This window comes from Bufo gargarizans, chromosome 5, assembly GCF_014858855.1.
Source record: "Bufo gargarizans isolate SCDJY-AF-19 chromosome 5, ASM1485885v1, whole genome shotgun sequence".
NCBI classification, from domain to species: domain Eukaryota; kingdom Metazoa; phylum Chordata; class Amphibia; order Anura; family Bufonidae; genus Bufo; species Bufo gargarizans.
The window spans coordinates 238,107,870-238,127,277 of record NC_058084.1 but is presented as its reverse complement, the minus strand read 5'-3'; the positions used below and the strand labels follow the sequence as shown (position 1 = coordinate 238,127,277).

The 19,408-nt window shown below is 43.5% G+C and overlaps 1 protein-coding gene across 1 annotated transcript in view; it reads right to left on the bottom strand.

Moving 5' to 3' along the window:
* ERP44 (endoplasmic reticulum protein 44) overlaps window positions 1–19,408 on the bottom strand; it is a 73,868-nt gene that overhangs the window by 7,891 nt on the left and 46,569 nt on the right. The window contains exons 6-10 of the mRNA XM_044293982.1: window positions 18,166–18,281; window positions 17,657–17,714; window positions 14,974–15,090; window positions 2,733–2,844; window positions 2,114–2,255 (exon numbers count right to left, since the gene is read on the bottom strand). Coding sequence (XP_044149917.1) covers window positions 2,114–2,255; window positions 2,733–2,844; window positions 14,974–15,090; window positions 17,657–17,714; window positions 18,166–18,281 — 545 coding nt within the window. The remainder of the gene's footprint in view (window positions 1–2,113; window positions 2,256–2,732; window positions 2,845–14,973; window positions 15,091–17,656; window positions 17,715–18,165; window positions 18,282–19,408) is intronic.

Sequence of the window (19,408 nt, the reverse complement as noted above, 5' to 3'; positions counted from 1 at the left end):
CTTCTGAAGCGTGATCATCGAACAATCAAGCGTTTCATTCAAAATAGTCAACAGGGTCGCAAGAAGCGTGTGGAAAAACCAAGGCGCAAAATAACTGCCCATGAACTGAGAAAAGTCAAGCGTGCAGCTGCCAAGATGCCACTTGCCACCAGTTTGGCCATATTTCAGAGCTGCAACATCACTGGAGTGCCCAAAAGCACAAGGTGTGCAATACTCAGAGACATGGCCAAGGTAAGAAAGGCTGAAAGACGACCACCACTGAACAAGACACACAAGCTGAAACGTCAAGACTGGGCCAAGAAATATCTCAAGACTGATTTTTCTACGGTTTTATGGACTGATGAAATGAGAGTGAGTCTTGATGGGCCAGATGGATGGGCCCGTGGCTGGATTGGTAAAGGGCAGAGAGCTCCAGTCCGACTCAGACGCCAGCAAGGTGGAGGTGGAGTACTGGTCTGGGCTGGTATCATCAAAGATGAGCTTGTGGGGCCTTTTCGGGTTGAGGATGGAGTCAAGCTCAACTCCAAGTCCTACTGCCAGTTTCTGGAAGACACCTTCTTCAAGCAGTGGTACAGGAAGAAGTCTGCATCCTTCAAGAAAAACATGATTTTCATGCAGGACAATGCTCCATCACACGCGTCCAAGTACTCCACAGCGTGGCTGGCAAGAAAGGGTATAAAACAAGAAAATCTAATGACATGGCCTCCTTGTTCACCTGATCTGAACCCCATTGAGAACATGTGGTCCATCATCAAATGTGAGATTTACAAGGAGGGAAAACAGTACACCTCTCTGACCAGTGTCTGGGAGGCTGTGGTTGCTGCTGCACGCAATGTTGATGGTGAACAGATCAAAACACTGACAGAATCCATGGATAGCAGGCTTTTGAGTGCCCTTGCAAAGAAAGGTGGCTATATTGGTCACTGATTTGTTTTTGTTTTGTTTTTGAATGTCAGAAATATATATTTGTGAATGTTGAGATGGTATATTGGTTTCACTGGTAAAAATAAATAATTGAAATGGGTATATATTTGTTTTTTGTTAAGTTGCCTAATAATTATGCACAGCAATAGTCACCTGCACACACAGATATCCCCCTAAAATAGCTAAAACTAAAAACAAACTAAAAACTACTTCCAAAAATATTCAGCTTTGATATTAATGATTTTTTTGGGTTCATTGAGAACATGGTTGTTGTTCAATAATAAAATTAATCCTCAAAAATACAACTTGCCTAATAATTCTGCACTCCCTGTATAGTGCCAACATATTCTGCAGTGCTTTAAAATCAACTTATATGCGGCAGAAGCAGACGCAGGAGCACTATTTGATATTGATGACATATTGCCAAATGCAACCAATCCCAGCTAAGTTTGCAGCTCATATTATGAGCCTGAAAAATAAAAGCTGTGCTGGGATCAGCCGACATGGGCAACAGGTAGTCTGTCCCATATATTTAAAATATGCTGACTACCTGGAGATGCCACTGGAGGGAGCATAGGAGCGTGCAGTTAGCTTCTAAGGTACTTTTACTAATAGTTGCAGGCAAGGGATTTGGAGCTCTGTATCAGATAACCAGGACCCCTACTTATTTAACTGCTTAAAAAAAAAAAAAAAATGTACCTTTCACCACTCACTACAGTGCATTCTGCAGGCAGCACGTTAAAGTCCCTTTACACTGGAGTATTTAGCAGGCAATTGTCAGGAAGGAAGTGTTCCTACCCGGCAAGCCCCTGCTCGTCAGTTAAGGAGACAAGGTCTGTGGAGGAGCAATCGCTATTGCCATCGCTCGTCCCTATACAGACTCGTTGTTTGCCGACAGCAGGGCGTTTGGACGGCACAATCTGCTGCCGGCAAACGCCAATTTCGGTGCCTGCACAAATGAGCATATTACCAAGACGAGAGAGCATTTTGCTCGTTCATTGGGTAAGCAGCAGCATCTTTACAACCTGCCAGATAATCGGTAACAAGCATTCCTACAAACGCTCATTAGTGATTATCTCGCAGATTCTCAGTCAGTGTAAAGGGGCCTGAGCAGGAGGAACTGAGCAGATTGATATATAGTTTTGTGGGAAAAGATGCAGCAAAATTCATACAAGAAAGAGATACTTACGATAAGTCCTTAAAATCCGAAAACACATACATGTGCCTAAAACTATCAATTGCTATTACTGGGCAATCTGCAGGACTTTTCTGAATGTGCAAGAGAGGATGTCTAAACTTATCACAGTCTGCATGAAGAAAGTTTATTGATCCTGGAAGGAAAGAAGAAAAAAATATAAAAAAGTAAAAAAACATTGATATACACAATTCTACTCTAGAAAATGACAACACTGGCATAAACACATATGTTCTTCTTAACATACCGTATTTTAAAATGACAGACATTCGATTTTCATGTGTAGATGAATATGTTGTTTTCTTAAATTTTCTAAAATGGCTCATCTTTGAAACTGATGACATAACCTCTGGATCGGTCATCAGCATCTGATCAGTGAGGGTGTGACACCCGGGACCCCCCGCCGATCAGCAGTTTGAGAAGGCCCCTGGGCTCCTGTGAGTGATGTGGCCGCTTTCTTAAACAGCTGATCGGCGGTGATCCCAGGTGTCAGCTCTCCACCGATCAGATACTGATGAGCTATCCAGAGGATGGGTCCTCAGTTTCAAAGAGTGGAAGTTTTCTATATAAAAAATAAAAAAGCACACACACAAATCTCAAAGTCAAAACATACCTTTTTCACTAATTAACTGACGTGCAACTTCTTGTTGAAACTTTTCTAAACTTGCCAAGTCATCTTTCATATGGAAAAGTATAAGGAATGGAAGACCCTCCTCAGTCAGCTCCTAAAAAACATCATTGCAAAATAAAGGTTAAATAAAGGTCAAAGCAGATTCCTACTGAAACAGTAGGATCAGTTATGTCATCAGTTTAATGGATTTCCAATACTTAGATACAGATGATCTATCTTCAGGACAGGTCATCAATATCAGATCGGTGTGGGGCCAACACCTGGCACTCCCGCGGATCAGCTGATAGGCAGGGAAGTCGGACACCCCACACTCCCACCAAACTGATTTCCCATCAGTTTAATTTCTTATTACCAGAAAGTACCCAAGTATTACAAAAAAAAGCACGAACACACTAAGAAGTCTAGCTATAATGAATTCAATTAAAAACAGTAAATATAGAAAGTTGAAACAGTTTTGCTTAATTATATTTTTCTTTCATATAGTCACAAAGATATAAGATAACTTAAAGGGGTTTGCCCATGTCACACATTGTGCGAGATGGGCCAACCTCTTTAACCACTTCAGCCCCGCTAGCTGAAACCCCCTTCATGACCAGAGCACTTTTTACACTTCGGCACTACACTCCTTTCACCGTTTATCGCTCGGTCATGCAACTTACCACCCAAATAAATTTTACCTCCTTTTCTTCTCACTAATAGAGCTTTCATTTGGTGGTATTTTATTGCTGCTGACATTTTAACTTTTTTTGTTATTAATCAAAATGTAACGATTTTTTTGCAAATAAATGACATTTTTCACTTTCAGCTGTAAAATTTTGCAAAAAAAACGACATCCATATATAAATTTTTCGCCAAATTTATTATTCTACATGTCTTTGATAAAAAAAAAATGTTTGGGCAAAAAAAAAAATGGTTTGGGTAAAAGTTATAGCGTTTACACACTATGGTACAAAAATGTGAATTTCCGCTTTTTGAAACAGCTCTGATTTTCTGAGCACCTGTCATGATTCCTGAGGTTCTACAATGCCCAAACAGTAGAAAAACCCCACAAATGACCCCATTTCGGAAAGTAGATACCCTAAGGTATTCGCTGATGGGCATAGTGAGTTCATAGAACTTTTTATTTTTTGTCACAAGTTAGCGGAAAATGATGATGATTTTTTATTTTTTTCTTACAAAGTCTCATATTCCACTAACTTGCGACAAAAAATAAAAAATTCTAGGAACTCACCATGCCCCTCACAGAAAACCTTGGGGTGTCTTCTTTCCAAAATGGGGTCACTTGTGGGGTAGTTATACTGCCCTGGCAATTCAGGGGCCCAAATGTGTGAGAAGAACTTTGCAATCAAAATGTGTAAGAAATGACCGGTGAAATCCGAAAGGTGCACTTTGGAATATGTGCCCCTTTGCCCACCTTGGCAGCAAAAAAGTGTCACACATCTGGTATCGCCGTACTCAGGAGAAGTTGGGGAATGTGTTTTGGGGTGTCATTTTACATATACCCATGCTTTTTATATATATATATATATATATATATATATATATATATATATATATATATATATATATATATATACACATACATATACAAAGTGTTTGCCAAGGCATAGGAACGCCGCCTCCTCCTCAGCTCGCATGCCTCGGCAAACGTATCTGTTACTGCAGAGGAGAAAATCTCGTCTTGCAGCGCCGCATACACCGACTTGCGTGTAATCTGACAGCAGCGCAATGCTTCTGTCAGAATGCACATCAGTGCTGCAGCTAATCGATCGGTTGGTCCACCTGGAAGGTAAAAAAAAAAAAAAAAAGAAAAAACCAGGCCGCAACGCAATAATTTTATTAACTTTGCAACAGAACATATAAACTTTAACTTTTTTAACTGAACATTAACCTTTTTTGCTTACACGTGTTTTATTTGTTTTTTTTACCTTTATAGAACAAACCTCTCCTTCCCCATGGGTCAATGTGCAAAGCGCAAATCGCCCAAAGATGTGGCGAAGTGCGTTATGCACTTTGTCCCATGTTAAAGGAGACGTTTGCAGCAGCTGTGTGAGTGAATGGGCCCTAATAGCCCTGTGTGCCTGTCCTGGTGAGATGATCCCTATGCTAATAGTGTACCTGTGAGTGGTACTTCCGGAAACACTCTCCAGAGCATAGGGCAGGGTGGTCAGGACAGTCAGGACAGAAATAGCGGGTGTCACGCCTTATTCCACTCCTGCTACAGACACAACATCTTTTTCGGGGTGACGGTTGGGTTGAGGTACCAGGTACGACATTGGGGAAATGTCGCTCGTGTAGACGGCTAACTACACTGGTGGATGGGGCCACGGAACCTCCTGGGTACAGGAGGTTCTCGATGATCTCTTCCTGAAATTTGAGGAAGGATCCAGTTCTCCCAGCCTTACTGTAGAGAACAAAACTATTATACAGAGCCAATTGAATTAAATATACAGACACCTTCTTATACCAGCGTCTGGTTCTGCGGGAAACTAAATACGGAGACAACATCTGGTCATTGAAGTCCACCCCTCCCATGTGAAGGTTATAGTCGTGGACTGAGAGGGGCTTTTCAATGACACGGGTTGCTCGCTCAATTTGTATTGTCGTGTCTGCGTGAATGGAGGAGAGCATGTAAACGTTACGCTTGTCTCTCCATTTCACCGCGAGCAGTTCTTCGTTACACAGTGCGGCCCTCTGCCCCCTTGCAAGACGGGTGGTAACGAGCCGTTGGGGGAAGCACGCGCGACTAGTTCGCGCGTTACCACAGGCGCCAATCCGTTCTAGAAACAAATGCCTAAAGAGGGCCACACTTGTGTAAAAATTGTCCACATAAAGATGGTACCCCTTGCCGAATAAGGGTGACACCAAGTCCCAAACGGTCTTCCCACTGCTCCCCAGGTAGTCAGGGCAACCGACCGGCTCCAGGGTCTGATCTTTTCCCTCATAGATCCGAAATTTGTGGGTATAGCCTGTGGCCCTTTCACAGAGCTTATACAATTTGACCCCATACCGGGCGCGCTTGCTTGGGATGTATTGTTTGAAGCCAAGGCGCCCGGTAAAATGTATCAGGGACTCGTCTACGCAGATGTTTTGCTCTGGGGTATACAAATCTGCAAATTTCTGGTTGAAATGGTCTATGAGGGGCCGAATTTTGTGGAGCCGGTCAAAAGCAGGGTGGCCTCTGGGACGGGAGGCGGTGTTGTCACTAAAGTGCAGGAAATGCAGGATGGCCTCAAAACGTGCCCTGGACATAGCAGCAGAGAACATGGGCATGTGATGAATCGGGTTCGTGGACCAATATGACCGCAATTCATGCTTTTTTGTCAGGCCCATGTTGAGGAGGAGGCCCAGAAAAGTTTTAATTTCGGAAACTTGGACTGGTTTCCACCGGAAAGGCTGGGCATAAAAGCTTCCCGGGTTAGCGGTGATAAATTGTGTGGCATACCTGTTTGTTTCGGCCACAACTATGTCTAAGAGCTCCGCAGTCAAGAACAGCTCAAAAAATCCCAGGGCCAAACCGATCTGAGCGGTCTCAACCCGAACTCCAGACTGGGCAGTGAAAGGGAAAACTACAGGTGCGGCTGAAGTTGGGGACTGCCAATCAGGGTTTGCCAGCACCTCTGGGATTCTAGGGGCTCTACGGGCACGTCTTTACGGTGGCTGCGACGGGGTCACTACTGCACGTGCCACCGTACCAACTTCAACTGCCCTTCTGGTGCTCGCTACTTCACCAGGTTGTACGGCAGTGCTGGTACTAGGTGGGCTGGGCTGCTGGTGTATGCCTCACCACGTAATCCGACAGCACCAGCCCCACTCTGCTGCTCTTGAAGCGGATCCTGCGCAACCTGTGGTCTAGCGACACGGAGCCGGGTACGCCTGGTGGTATCAGGGACCTCAGCCTCCTCGTCCGAACTTTGGGTCAGAGAGCAACTGCTTTCTACAGGTTCGTATTCTGACCCGCTGGATTCATCAGATGAGGGTTCCCACTCCTCATCCGACTGGGTCAGAAGCCTGTAGGCCTCTTCAGAGGAATACCCCCCCGTTTGACATTTTGGGCAACTAAATTTAGGGGTATTCCCTGAGACTACCCAAGAAAAAAAAAAGCAAGCCTGTCTTACAAAGGGGAGGCTAGCGAAGTACCGGAGGCCGCTGCGGTTGATAAAAAATATCAAAACAGATTTTTTTATCGCCGCAGTGCGTGTAAAGTGATTGTGCAGTGATCAAAAAAACATTTTTTTTTGTCACTGCGGTGGGGCGGGCGTGGGTGAACGCACGTGTGGGCGACCGATCAGGCCTGATCGGGCAAACACTGCGTTTTAGGTGGAGGGCGAACTAAAGTGACACTAGTACTATTATAGATCTGACCGTGATCAGTTTTGATCACTTCCAGATACTATAAAAGTACAAATGCTGATTAGCGATACGCTAATCAGCGAATAACGGACTGCGGTGCGGTGGGCTGGGCGCTAACTGATCGCTAACTACCTAACCAAGGGGCCTAAACTATACCTAAAACCTAACGGTCAATACCAGTGAAAAAAAAAAGTGACAGTTTACACTGATCACTTTTTTCCTTTCACTAGTGATTGACAAAGGGGTGATCAAAGGGTTAATTGGGGTTCAGGGGGGTGATCTGGGGCTAAAGTGTAGTGTTTGGTGTACTCACTGTGAAGCCTGCTCCTCTGCTGGATCCAACCGACGAAAAGAACCAGCAGAGGAGCAGGCAGCCATATAACAGATCATATTTACAAATATGATCTGTTATCTGGCGCTGTGATTGGTTTTTTTGAAAATCATCAGCTTGCCAGCCGCGATCATTGGCTGGCAAGCTGATGACGAAATGGTCCCTGACGAAATGCCGGCCCGAACTGCGCATAGAGATGACGCTATATGCGTCGTTGTGCGCAGCGCTGCCGCCTCCGGACCGCAGATCTGCGTTAGGCGGTCCGGAGGCGGTTAAAGGGAGTCTGTCACCTCCATATGGCCATATACAGTGCTTACATGGCTCTGTAGCACACCTATACAGGAATGTAACGGTACCTTTGTCTTTGTCTTTAGACTTGCACCAGCAGGAAAAACGAAGTTTAATTCATATGCAAATGAGCACTCGCAAGTGCCCAGGGGCAGCGTTCAGTGTGTAGGTGCCCAGGCTGCTCTGCCTTTTTTTCACTTTACTCCTCCCCAGTCTCTGCCTTTGCCCTATCGATGAGGCAAGAGACTTGGAGGGCGGGCAAAGGCAGAAACTGGGGAGGAGTAAAGTGAAAAGAAGGCAGAGCAGCCTGGGCACCTACACACTGAACGCCGCATTTGCGTATGAATTAAACTTTGTTTTTCCTTAAAGAATAGAACAAAGGTTACTGTTACAATCCTGTATAGGTGTGCTACAGAGCCATGTAAGCACTGTATATGGCCATATGGAGGTGACAGACTCCCTTTAATACCAATGCGTACTGTTATAACACTATAGGCAGAAGAGTGTCCGTTTCCATTAAACGCTTTTGCAATTGATTTTTATTAAAAGGGGTTAACCACTTTCTTGTTATTGTTGACCAGTGCCTTTGCGAGATGATTATGACACTTACTAATATAGCCTTTGTTGAAATTCTGCTCCATTTTCTACATTAGATAAGGCATACCCCTTGTTATCAAAGTCTTTTGTGTTGTCCACACAGAGATCTTGTCCATAAAATGGCTGCTGATTGAGGGTCATGTGACCAGTTAAGTAATCTCTATGCGATACCTCCTCCATTCCAACACACTGCACCTGCCATCTGTACTTGTTTTGTTGGGATTTTAGTGCAGGTGCATTGTGTTTGATTGGAGAAGGCATCACATGAAGGTGATTTGCCAGGTCATATGACACTCCTTCAGCACCCATTTTATGGACTGGACCTCTATGTAGACAGCACAAAAGATTGTGTGTAGCTTATAAAATCTAGAAAATTGTGCACAATTTTAACAAAGGCTATATTAGAAAGTGACATATAATCATCCAAGAAACACATTGGTCAACAATAAACAGAACGTTGCCAACCCCTTTAAGCAATTTTTCTCCTGAAACTTCCAAGTATTGATCAGAATTGAGCTTAGAAGATTGTTCAGGAGTACACAGGAGGACCTAGAGATCGTGCCGTCAGTGCTGTGTAAGCGATGTGATAATGAAGAACTCCTGCAAAAATTTGTATTCTCTGACCTGTTAGAAAAGTACATTATGTAATCTTTAGTGAATGTAATCTTCTCATCAGTAACTATTTGTGATCTATCCCCTCCATTCAAATTTTTAGCTGTCATGTGACCAACTCTGATCTCCAATGGACACAGGACAGGAAGTCAGTTACTTCTCTATTCATTCCTATAAGGGCTCATTCAGACTTTTCTTCCATTGCACAGCTCAGCAAAAAAATGAAACATGTCCTATACTTGTCAATGAAAATCAGGACATGGCCCTATTGGAGTCTATAGATCAGCCAAAAAACGGAATGCAATCAGTTTTTTTGCAGGCATGCTGAACTGTCTGCAAAAAAAACGGATCCACATTTTTGCGGACAGCATACAGCCGTCTGAATGAGCCCTTAGACTGACATTGAGGCTCCCAAAGGATTACATAGAAAAACTGGCATCCTGTCACCATATAAGATGCTGTTATTAGGAAAGTATGATTGCTGACACAGCCAAGAGGCAGAAGGGAGGGGATAGCTCAGAAAAAACAGACACTGATGAAAAGATTACATCATGCACATGTCTAGAAGGTCAGAGAATAAAATTTTCTGCGGGAGTTTTTCTTTAACCACCTCAGCCCCCCTAGCTTAAACACCCTTAATGACCAGACCACTTTTTACAATTCTGCACTACACTACTTTCACCGTTTATTGCTCGGTCATGCAACTTACCACCCAAATGAATTTTACCTCCTTTTCTTCTCATTAATAGAGCTTTCATTTGGTGGTATTTTATTGCTGCTGACATTTGAACTTTTTTTGTTATTAATCGAAATTTAACAAAATTTTTGCAAAAAAATGAAATTTTTCACTTTGTTGTAAAATATTTCAAAAAAAAAAGACATCTATATATATAAATTTTTCTCCAAATTTATTGTTCCACATGTCCTTGATAAAAAAAAAAAAGTTTGGGTAAAAAAAAAGAAAAAAATGGTTTGGGTAAAAGTTATAGCGTTTACAAACTATGGTACAAAAATGTGAATTTCCGCTTTTCAAAGCAGCTCTGACTTTGAGCACCTGTCATGTTTCCTGAGGTTCTACAACGCCCAGACAGTAGAAAACCCCATTTCAAAAAGAAGACACCCTAAGGTATTCGCTGATGGGCATAGTGAGTTCATAGAACTTTTTATTTTTTGTCACACGTTAGCGGAAAATGATGATTATTTTTTTTTCTTTTTCCTTACAAAGTCTCATATTCCACTAACTTGTGACAAAAAAAAACAACTTCCATGAACTCACTATGCCCATCACGAAATACCTTGTGGTGTCTTCTTTCCAAAATGGGGTCACTTGTGGGGTAGTTATACTGCCCTGGCATTTTAGGGGCCCTCATGCTTGAGAAGTAGTTTGAAATCAAAATGTATAAAAAATGCCCTGTGAAATCCGAAAGGTGCTCTTTGGAATGTGGGCCCCTTTGTCCACCTAGGCTGCAAAAAAGTGTCACACATGTGGTATCGCCGTACTCAGAAGAAGTAGGGCAATGTGTTTTGGGGTGTCTTTTTACATATACTCATGCTAGGTGAGAGAAATATCTTGGCAAAAGACAACCTTTTCCCTTTTTTTTTTTATACAAAGTTGGCATTTGACCAAGATATTTATCTCACCCAGCATGGGTATATATCAAATGACACCCCAAAACACATTCCCAGCGATACCACATGCGTGACACTTTTTTGCAGCCTAGATGCGCAAAGGGGCCCAAATTCCTTTTAGGAGGGTATTTTTAGACATTTGGATCCCAGACTTCTTCTCACGCTTTAGGGCCCCTAAAATGCCAGGGCAGTATAAATACCCCACATGTGACCCCATTTTGGAAAGAAGACACCCCAAGGTATTCAATGAGGGGCATGGCGAGTTCATAGAAAAAAAAAATTTGGGCACAAGTTAGCGGAAATATTTTATTTTATTTTTTTCCCCCTCACAAAAAGTCTCCCTTTCCGCTAACTTGGGACAAAAATGTCAATCTTTCATGGACTCAATATGCCCCTCAGCGAATACCTTGGGGTGTCTTCTTTCCAAAATGGGGTCATTTGTGGGGTGTTTGTACTGCCCTGGCATTTGAGGGTCTCTGCAATCATTACAGGTATGGCCAGCATTAGAAGTTTCTGCTATTCTCCTTATATTGAGCATACAGGTAATGAGCGGCACAGCCTCTGGGCTGAAAGAAAAAATGAACGGCACAGATTTCTTCATTTGCATCGATCAATGTGAATGAAAAAATTTTTTTTTTTTTTTTTTTGCTGCAGAGGAGCGGAAAGGCATCTGCCAGGACATAGGAGCTCCGCCCAACATTCATACCCACTTAGCTCGTATGCCCTGGCAAACCCGATTTCTCCATTCACATCAATCGATGTGGATGAATAAATCATTGCCGGGATTATTATTATTATTATTTTTTTATATACAAAGCATATGAACACTGCAGTCCCCTCAGCTCATATGCCTCGGCAAACGTATCTTTTACTGCAGAGGAGAAATCTCGTCTTGCAGCGCCGCATACACCGACTTTTGTGTAATCTGACAGCAGCGCAATGCTTCTGTCAGAATGCACATCAGTGCTGCAGCTAGTCGATCGGTTGGTCCACCTGGAAGGTAAAAAAAAACAAGAAAAAAAACCAGGCCGCAACGCAATAAACATTTGAATGGAACACATAAAATTTAACTTTTTGAACAGAACGTTAACTTGTTTGCTTACCGGTGATTTTTTTTTTTTATAGGACAAACCTCTACTTCCCTATGGGACAATGTGCAAAGTGCAAATCGCCCAGAGATGTGGCGAAGTACATTATGGATTTTGTCCCAGGTGAAAGGAGAGGTTTGCAGCAGCTCTGTGTGAATAGGCCCTAATAGCCCTGTGTGCCTGTCCTGTGAGATGCAATCCCTATGTTAAGTGTACCTGTGTGTGGTACTTCCAGAAAAACTCTCGTAAGCATAGGGCAGGGTGCTCAGCTCAGTCAGGACAGAAATAGCGGGTGTCACGCCTTATTCCACTCCTGCTACAGACACGACATCTTTTTCGGGGTGGAGCTTGCTTTGAGGTACCAGCAACGACATTGGGGAAATGTCGCTCATATAGACGGCTCACTACTTTGGTGGTTGGGGCCACGGAACCTCCTGGATACAGGAGGTTCGCGATGATCTCTTCCTGAAATTTGAGGAAGGATCCTGTTCTCCCAGCATTACTGTAGAGAACAAAACTATTGTACATAGCCAATTGAATCAAATATACAGACACCTTATTATACCAGCGTCAGTTGCGTCAGGAAACTAAATAAGGAGCCAACATCTGGTCATTGAAGTCCACCCCTCCCATGAGCGAATTATAGTCGTGGACACAGAGGGGCTTTTGAATGACACTGGTTGCTCGTTCAATTTGTATTGTCGTGTCTGCGTGAATGGAGAAGAGCATGTAAACGTCAACCGCGAGCAGTTCTTCATTACACAAGGTAGCTCTCTCCCCCCCTTGCAAGACGTGTGGTAACGAGCCATTGGGGGAAGCCCCGGCGACTAGGTCGCACGGTGCCACAGCAGCCAATCTGTTCTATAAACAAATGCCTGAAGAGGGGCACACTTGTGTAGAAATTGTCCACTTAAAGATGGTACCCCTTGCCAAATAAGGGTGACACCAAGTCCCAAACTGTCTTCCCACTGCTCCCCAGGTAGTCAGGGCAACCGACCGGCTCCAGGGTCTGATCTTTACCCTCATAGACACGAAATTTGTGGGTATAGCCTGTGGCCCTTTCACAGAGCTTATACAATTTGACCCCATACCGGGCGCGCTTGCTTGGGATGTATTGTTTGAAGCCAAGGCGCCCGGTAAAATGTTTTGCTCAGGGGTATACAAATCTGCAAATTTGTTGTTGAAGTGGTCTATGAGGGGCCGAATTTTGTGGAGCCGGTCAAAAGCTGGGTGGCCTCTGGGACGGGAGGTGGTGTTGTCGCTAAAGTGCAGGAAACGCAGGATGTCCTCAAATCGTGCCCTGGACATGGCAGCAGATAACATGGGCATGTGATGAATTGGGTTTGTGGACCAATATGACCGCAATTCATGCTTTTTTGTTAGACCCATGTTGAGGAGAAGGCCCAGAAAAATGTTTAATTCGGAAACTTGAACGGGTTTCCACCGTAAAGGCTGGGCATAATATCTTCCCGAGTTGGCGGCTATAAATTGAGTGGCATACCGATTTGTTTCTGCCACGACTATGTCCAAGAGCTCCGCAGTCAAGAACAGCTAAAAAAAAATCCCAGTGCCGAACCGATCTGAGCTGTCTCAACCCGAACTCCAGACTGGGCGGTGAAAGGGGGAACTAATGGTGCGGCTGAAGTTGGGGACTGCCAATCCGGGTTTGCCAGCACCTCAGGGACTCTACGGGCCCGTCTGTGCGGTGGCTGCGACGGGGTAACTATTGCACGTGCCACCGTACCAGCTTCAACTGCCCTTCTGGTGCTTGCCACTTCACCATGTTGAACGGCAGTGCTGGCACTAGGTCCAGGGTGGGCTGCGCTGCTGGTGTATGCCTCACCACGTAATCCGACAGCGCCAGCCCCACTCTGCTGCCCTTGAAGCGGATCATGCGCAACCGGTGGTGTAGCAACACGGGGCCGGGTACGCCTGGTGCTATCAGGGACCTCAACCTCCTCGTCCGAACTTTGGGTCAGACTGCCACTGCTTTCTACAGGTTCATATTCTGACCCGCTGGATTTGTCAGATGAGGGTTCCCATTCCTCATCCGACTGGGTCAGAATCCTGTAGGCCTCTTCAGAAGAATACCCCTTGTTTGACATTTTCATTACTAAATTTAGGGGGTATTCCCCGAGATTACCCAGGAAAAAAAGTAAGCCTATCTTACAAATGGGAGGCTAGCAAAGTACCGGAGGCCGCTGCTTTTTGATTTTTATTTTTTTTATCGCCGCAGCGCTTGTAAAGTGATTGTGCAGTGATCAAAAAAAATAATATATTTTTTGTCACTGCGGCGGGGCGGGCGTTGGTGAAAGCACGTGTGGGCGACCGATCAGGCAAACACTGCGTTTTGGGTGGAGGGCGAACTAAGGTGACACTGATACTATTATAGATTAGACTGTGATCAGTTTTGATCACTTACAGATACTATAACAGTACAAATGCTGATTAGCGATACGCTAATCAGTGACTGCAGTGCGGTGGGCTGGGCGCTAAACAATCGCTAACTACCTAACCAAGGGGCCTAAACTATCCTAAAACCTAACAGTTAATACCAGTGGGAAAAAAAGGTGACAGTTTACACTGATCACTTTTTTCCCTTTCACTAGGTGATTGACAGGGGCGATCAAGGGGTTAATTGGGGTGATGGGCGGTGATCTGGGGGCTAAGTGTGGTGTTTGGTGTACTCACTGTGATGTCTGCTCCTCTGCTGGAACCAACCGACCAAAAGAACCAGCAGAGGAGCAGAGAAGCCATTTAACACCTTATATTTATAAATATAAGGTGTTAAATAGCTTGTGATTCGTTTTTTTTTAAAAAGCATCAGCCTGCCAGCGATGATCTTTGGCTGGCAGGCTGATGATGTAATACCCCTCTAACTTTTGCCGGCCCGCGATGCGCATGAGTGACTCTGCCTGAGACTGCCGCCTCCGGACCACGATCCTGCTTTAGGTGGTCCGGAGGCGGTTAAGGCTATATTAGACATGCAGATAAGCATTATGATTGCCACTCCATAGTCTTCTGAAAAATGCCAATACCTACAGCATGGTGCATTATGAAAAAAATGCAATGGACCCCCCACACCCAAAAAAAAATAAATAAAAAAGCACCAACATGAAAATAAAAAAAATAAAAATAAAAAAAATGCATTGTTTGTAACATCTCATCATTTTTTCTTTATAGCCACCATATAAAATATAGCTAATAAATTATTATTTTATTAACTATATTTCGTAATGCTTTTTCTTATTCATTCCCAAACATTCAATTAGCCATGCATACAGAAAGGTAAGAAAGACATCTTGGAAAAAGTTTACATTTTTACCTCTCCGTTCTCGAATGTGATTTCCCGTACAAGAGGCACACATTTATCTTGCGTCCAAGCAAAAGCCAAATCAAAGTTGGTGAGTGAACCCAAATAAACCATATCTGGAGCACTTTCCTTTATGAAAAACAAAGATTAGCTGTCCTTAATTTTACAGCCTGGTACAATAAAGTGGTATATTGTATATAACATTTAACACAATATTGGCAGCAGTCATGTTCTCATAAATAGGTTTATAGTGATATACAAAATATAATTTTTTTTTCCCCTCAAAATTCCTATTTATAACAGTCAAGGAAAATAAGTCTGTAGATATATATATATATATATATATATATATATATATATATTTTTTTTAAATGCTCCCCCCGAACCCAACATACAGACTGTCCAATTAGTGAGAAAGTCCTGTCAGTGTTGCTCATTACAGGGTTTCTCTGGGAATTAAGAAAATGAAAATACTTAAATATAAGGGCTCTTTCACACCTGCGTTCTTTTCTTCCGGCATAGAGTTCCGTCGTCGGGGCTCTATGCCGGAAGAATCCTGATCAGTTTTATCCTAATGCATTCTGAATGGATAGAAATCCGTTCAGGATGCATCAGGATGTCTTCAGTTCCGGACCGTAACGTTTTTTTGGCCGGAGAAAATACCGCAGCATGCTGCGCTTTTTACTCCGGCCAAAAATCCTGAAGACTTGCCGCAAGGCCGGATCCGGAATTAATGCCCATTGAAAGGCATTGATCCAGATCTGGCCTTAAGCTAAACGTCGTTTCGGCGCATTGCCGGATCCGACGTTTAGCTTTTTCTCAATGGTTACCATGGCTGCCGGGACGCTAAAGTCCTGGCAGCCATGGTAAAGCGTAGTGGGGAGCAGCATACTTACCGTCCGTGCGGCTCCCAGGGTGCTCCAGAGTGACGTCAGGGCGCCCCAAGCGCATGGATCACGTGATCGCATGGCACGTCATCCATCCGCATGGGGCGCTCTGACGTCATTCTGGAGCCGCACGGACTGTAAGTATACCGCTCCCCTGCTCCCCACTACTACTATGGAAACCAGGACTTTAATAGCGTCTTGGCTGCCATATTAACACTGAAAGCATTTTGAAGATGGATCCGTCTTCAAATGCTTTCAGTTCACTTGCGTTTTTCTGGATCCGGCGTGTAATTCCGGCAAGTGGAGTACACGCCGGATACGGACAATGCAAGTGTGAAAGAGGCCTTACTTCATTATAAATACATTCCCAAATACCTTTCATTAGTTATAATGGCTCCTTTTGTCCGGGAAGCAATGATCAGAAGAAACTAAATGGCCACTGTCCTATCAGTGCACACAAAACCTGTCCTAATCACACAGCAGGATAAATTACAACACTGAGCTGAAGAGCTGCCTCATCCTCTCAGCTCGTCAGGGATTATGATCGTGAATACAGATAAGCTCTATGCAGTCTCCATTACTGCAGCCCCACATTATCACAGTCTGTCTTCTCCGTCCTCTCTGTACTTCATGTCTCCTTATGAACTCCATTCCTACAGAGATTCAGCTAAATATCACATTAAACTGTATTCAGGATCATAATTCCTGACAAGCAGAGCAGAGAGGAGGATGAGGCAGCTCTTTATCTCAGTGTTGTGAAGCAACTCGTCCTCCTCTGTGATTAGGACAGGTTGTGTTCACTAACAGGACAGTGGCCATTTTGGTTCTCCTAATCATTGCTCCCCAGACAAAAATAGCCATTATAACTAATGAAAGGTATTTGGGAATATAATAAAAGTAATATTTACGTATTTTCATTTTCTTAATTCCCGGAGAACCCCTTTAAGCTAGTATTGCACTAGAAGATTCTGCAGGTGATTGTCAGGAGAGAAGCGTTTCTTCCTGGCAATCGCCTGCTCGCTAGTGGAGGAGACCACTGCTATTACATGCAGATATCTCCTCCATAGTATGGGGAGGAGCGATTGTTATGTAATTGCTCATCCCCATAATGTCTAGTTGTTTGCCAGCGGCAGATTTTTAAGCAAGCTCAAAATCACATGTGCCGGTGAACGAGCGTTTGCACAGTCACTAGGTAATCAGTGGCAATATTATACTGCCAAATCATCACTAACAAGAGTTTACCACAAACACTAATTAGCGATGATCTGGCAGACAATCTGCCATGTAATATAAGCTTTAAGCTCTAGACTGCACTAATTATTTGATTCATATGGACTGTAAAAGAAAGAATACATTTATTGGTGGTCATTTTACGCTAGTCTTTCATACTCCCTGTGTTGCCAGAGGATAGACCTAATTTATGACAAGGTGCAGTCCACGTAACTATTTAGATGCATCCTCTGCCAGTCTGTGAGCCTAGATTGAAATATACTCCAGCCAGAGGCTAGTGTAGATTTCAATAGTCATTTATGCCAGCTTTCTGGCATAAATTCTAGCGAGTTTGCCGGAACCTATGGCCCCCACCTCTGATACACCCCCACTCTTCCTCCCCTCTAGTGTCGAGGACAGGGTAAAAATGTAATGTGCTCTTAAAATTTAGGAGCACAAATATATATAAAAAAAATAGGGTCTTGTGACATTTTACGCCAAAAACCGGGTAATAAATGAACACCATTATCTACTTACAATAACCAAATGGAAATATGCTTGCCATACAAATAATTTCAAACCCATAAATTAATACTTACTCCTATGGGCCTGTAGATAACGTTGTCTCCACTAAATCTTTCTGGCTTAGAAATCTCTCTAAAATAAGGGTAAACAAAAAGGGAGTTTTATGAATCATATTTGGATAGTTAGGCTACTTTCACACTTGCGGCAGGACGGATCCGACAGGCTGTTCACCATGTCGGATCCGTCCTGCGGCTATTTCGCCGTGCCGCCGCTCCGTCCCCATTGACTATAATGGGAACGGGGGGCGGAGTTCCGGCGCAGCATGGCGGTGCACGGCGAAAGCCGCTGGACTAAAAAGCCTGACATGCAGCAATTTTAGTCCGGCGGCCTTTCGCCGTGCACCGCCGGAGCTCCGCCCCCATTATAGTCAATGGGGACGGAGCGGCGGTCCAGCGGCACGGCGAAATAGCCACAGGACTGATCCGACAGGGTGAACAGCCTGTCGGATCCGTCCTGCCGCAAGTGTGAAAGTAGCCTTAGATAGTTAAATACACACACAATATGGAAAATGTTTATCACTTACCCAAAAGCAGCAATAAATACACAATCGTCATGTAAAATGTTTGATACTTTTTCAAATGTTCGATAGTTGTCAGACTCCTTGGTTTCAAAAAAACCAATTATTGTTCGTTTACTACGCTGTAATAAAATATATGATGATTAAATAAGGTAACAAACAAACACAGAAACATAGGACTATTAAAACATTACATCTGTCTTCCTTTATATACCCACACACCTGGAACAGATAGCAGATTCCCCTCTATCTAGATGGAATATTTCTAACTAACCAATATGGCCAACACAAATCAAAATTTACAAAAAAGACAACATAGCATAACTATACTTTTAAAGTATAACTAAAACCACACATTACACAGGAATTTACTTTGTCGTTTTATTTGCTCAGGTGCATCTGGTAGTCTTGTTGATTTGTATTATAATTTTACTAAGGTCTTCAACAGCAAGTAATATATTACTTACACTATACTAAAAACTAGAGATGAGTGAATTGATTCTGAACAAAAGTGGATTAACAACGTCTTTCACAAAAATTCTGCTACCAAATGAATCCGAAGTTTTGTGATTCGCTTCAGATGAGTTGGCCAGAAATGGCGCCACAGCCAATTTACTGTGAAAATTGGCAGGGAAAAGACCGGAAGGAAGAAAATGGAGGATCATATGACTCTGGGAGGGAAGGGCTGCCCCTGATTGGCTCAGAGGCTGGCAGACAGGCTGTCAGCCAAACAAGGGGGAGGATTCTGGCAGGTCCCTGTGACAATGCTATATAATGCCATTCTTTGGGCAGCTTGCGACCTCAGAGCATGTGCCTTGGCTGTGTCTAACAAAAGGGACATAATTAGGTAGATTGAGAGCTTTATCAGGGAAAGCAATTAGGGAGGGACTAGTCACTCACAGTTGTGCGATTCATACTGCTGCTGGATAATGATAATTCATTTTGAGATAAAAAATCTGCCACTTAAATCAACAAACTCCAGCAACACCATTTTGTCTCTGTAAATGGACAGCCAGACCTTTTTTTTTTTTTTTTTAAAGGAAGTTTCTACAGTTCATACTTGTGTTGTATAGGCTTACTGGCAGCACCTCCAGCATCAATAGCAATACTTCCCCTCTGTGTCGTAGGTAGACACAGTGGGTAGGTGTTTTGTGCTGCTGATGCAGTATAGTGTGCTGAATTGTGGTATTGGGGTGTGCTGGAGCAGTACATTATGCTGAACTGCAGTATTTGGTTCTGTTGGGGTAAT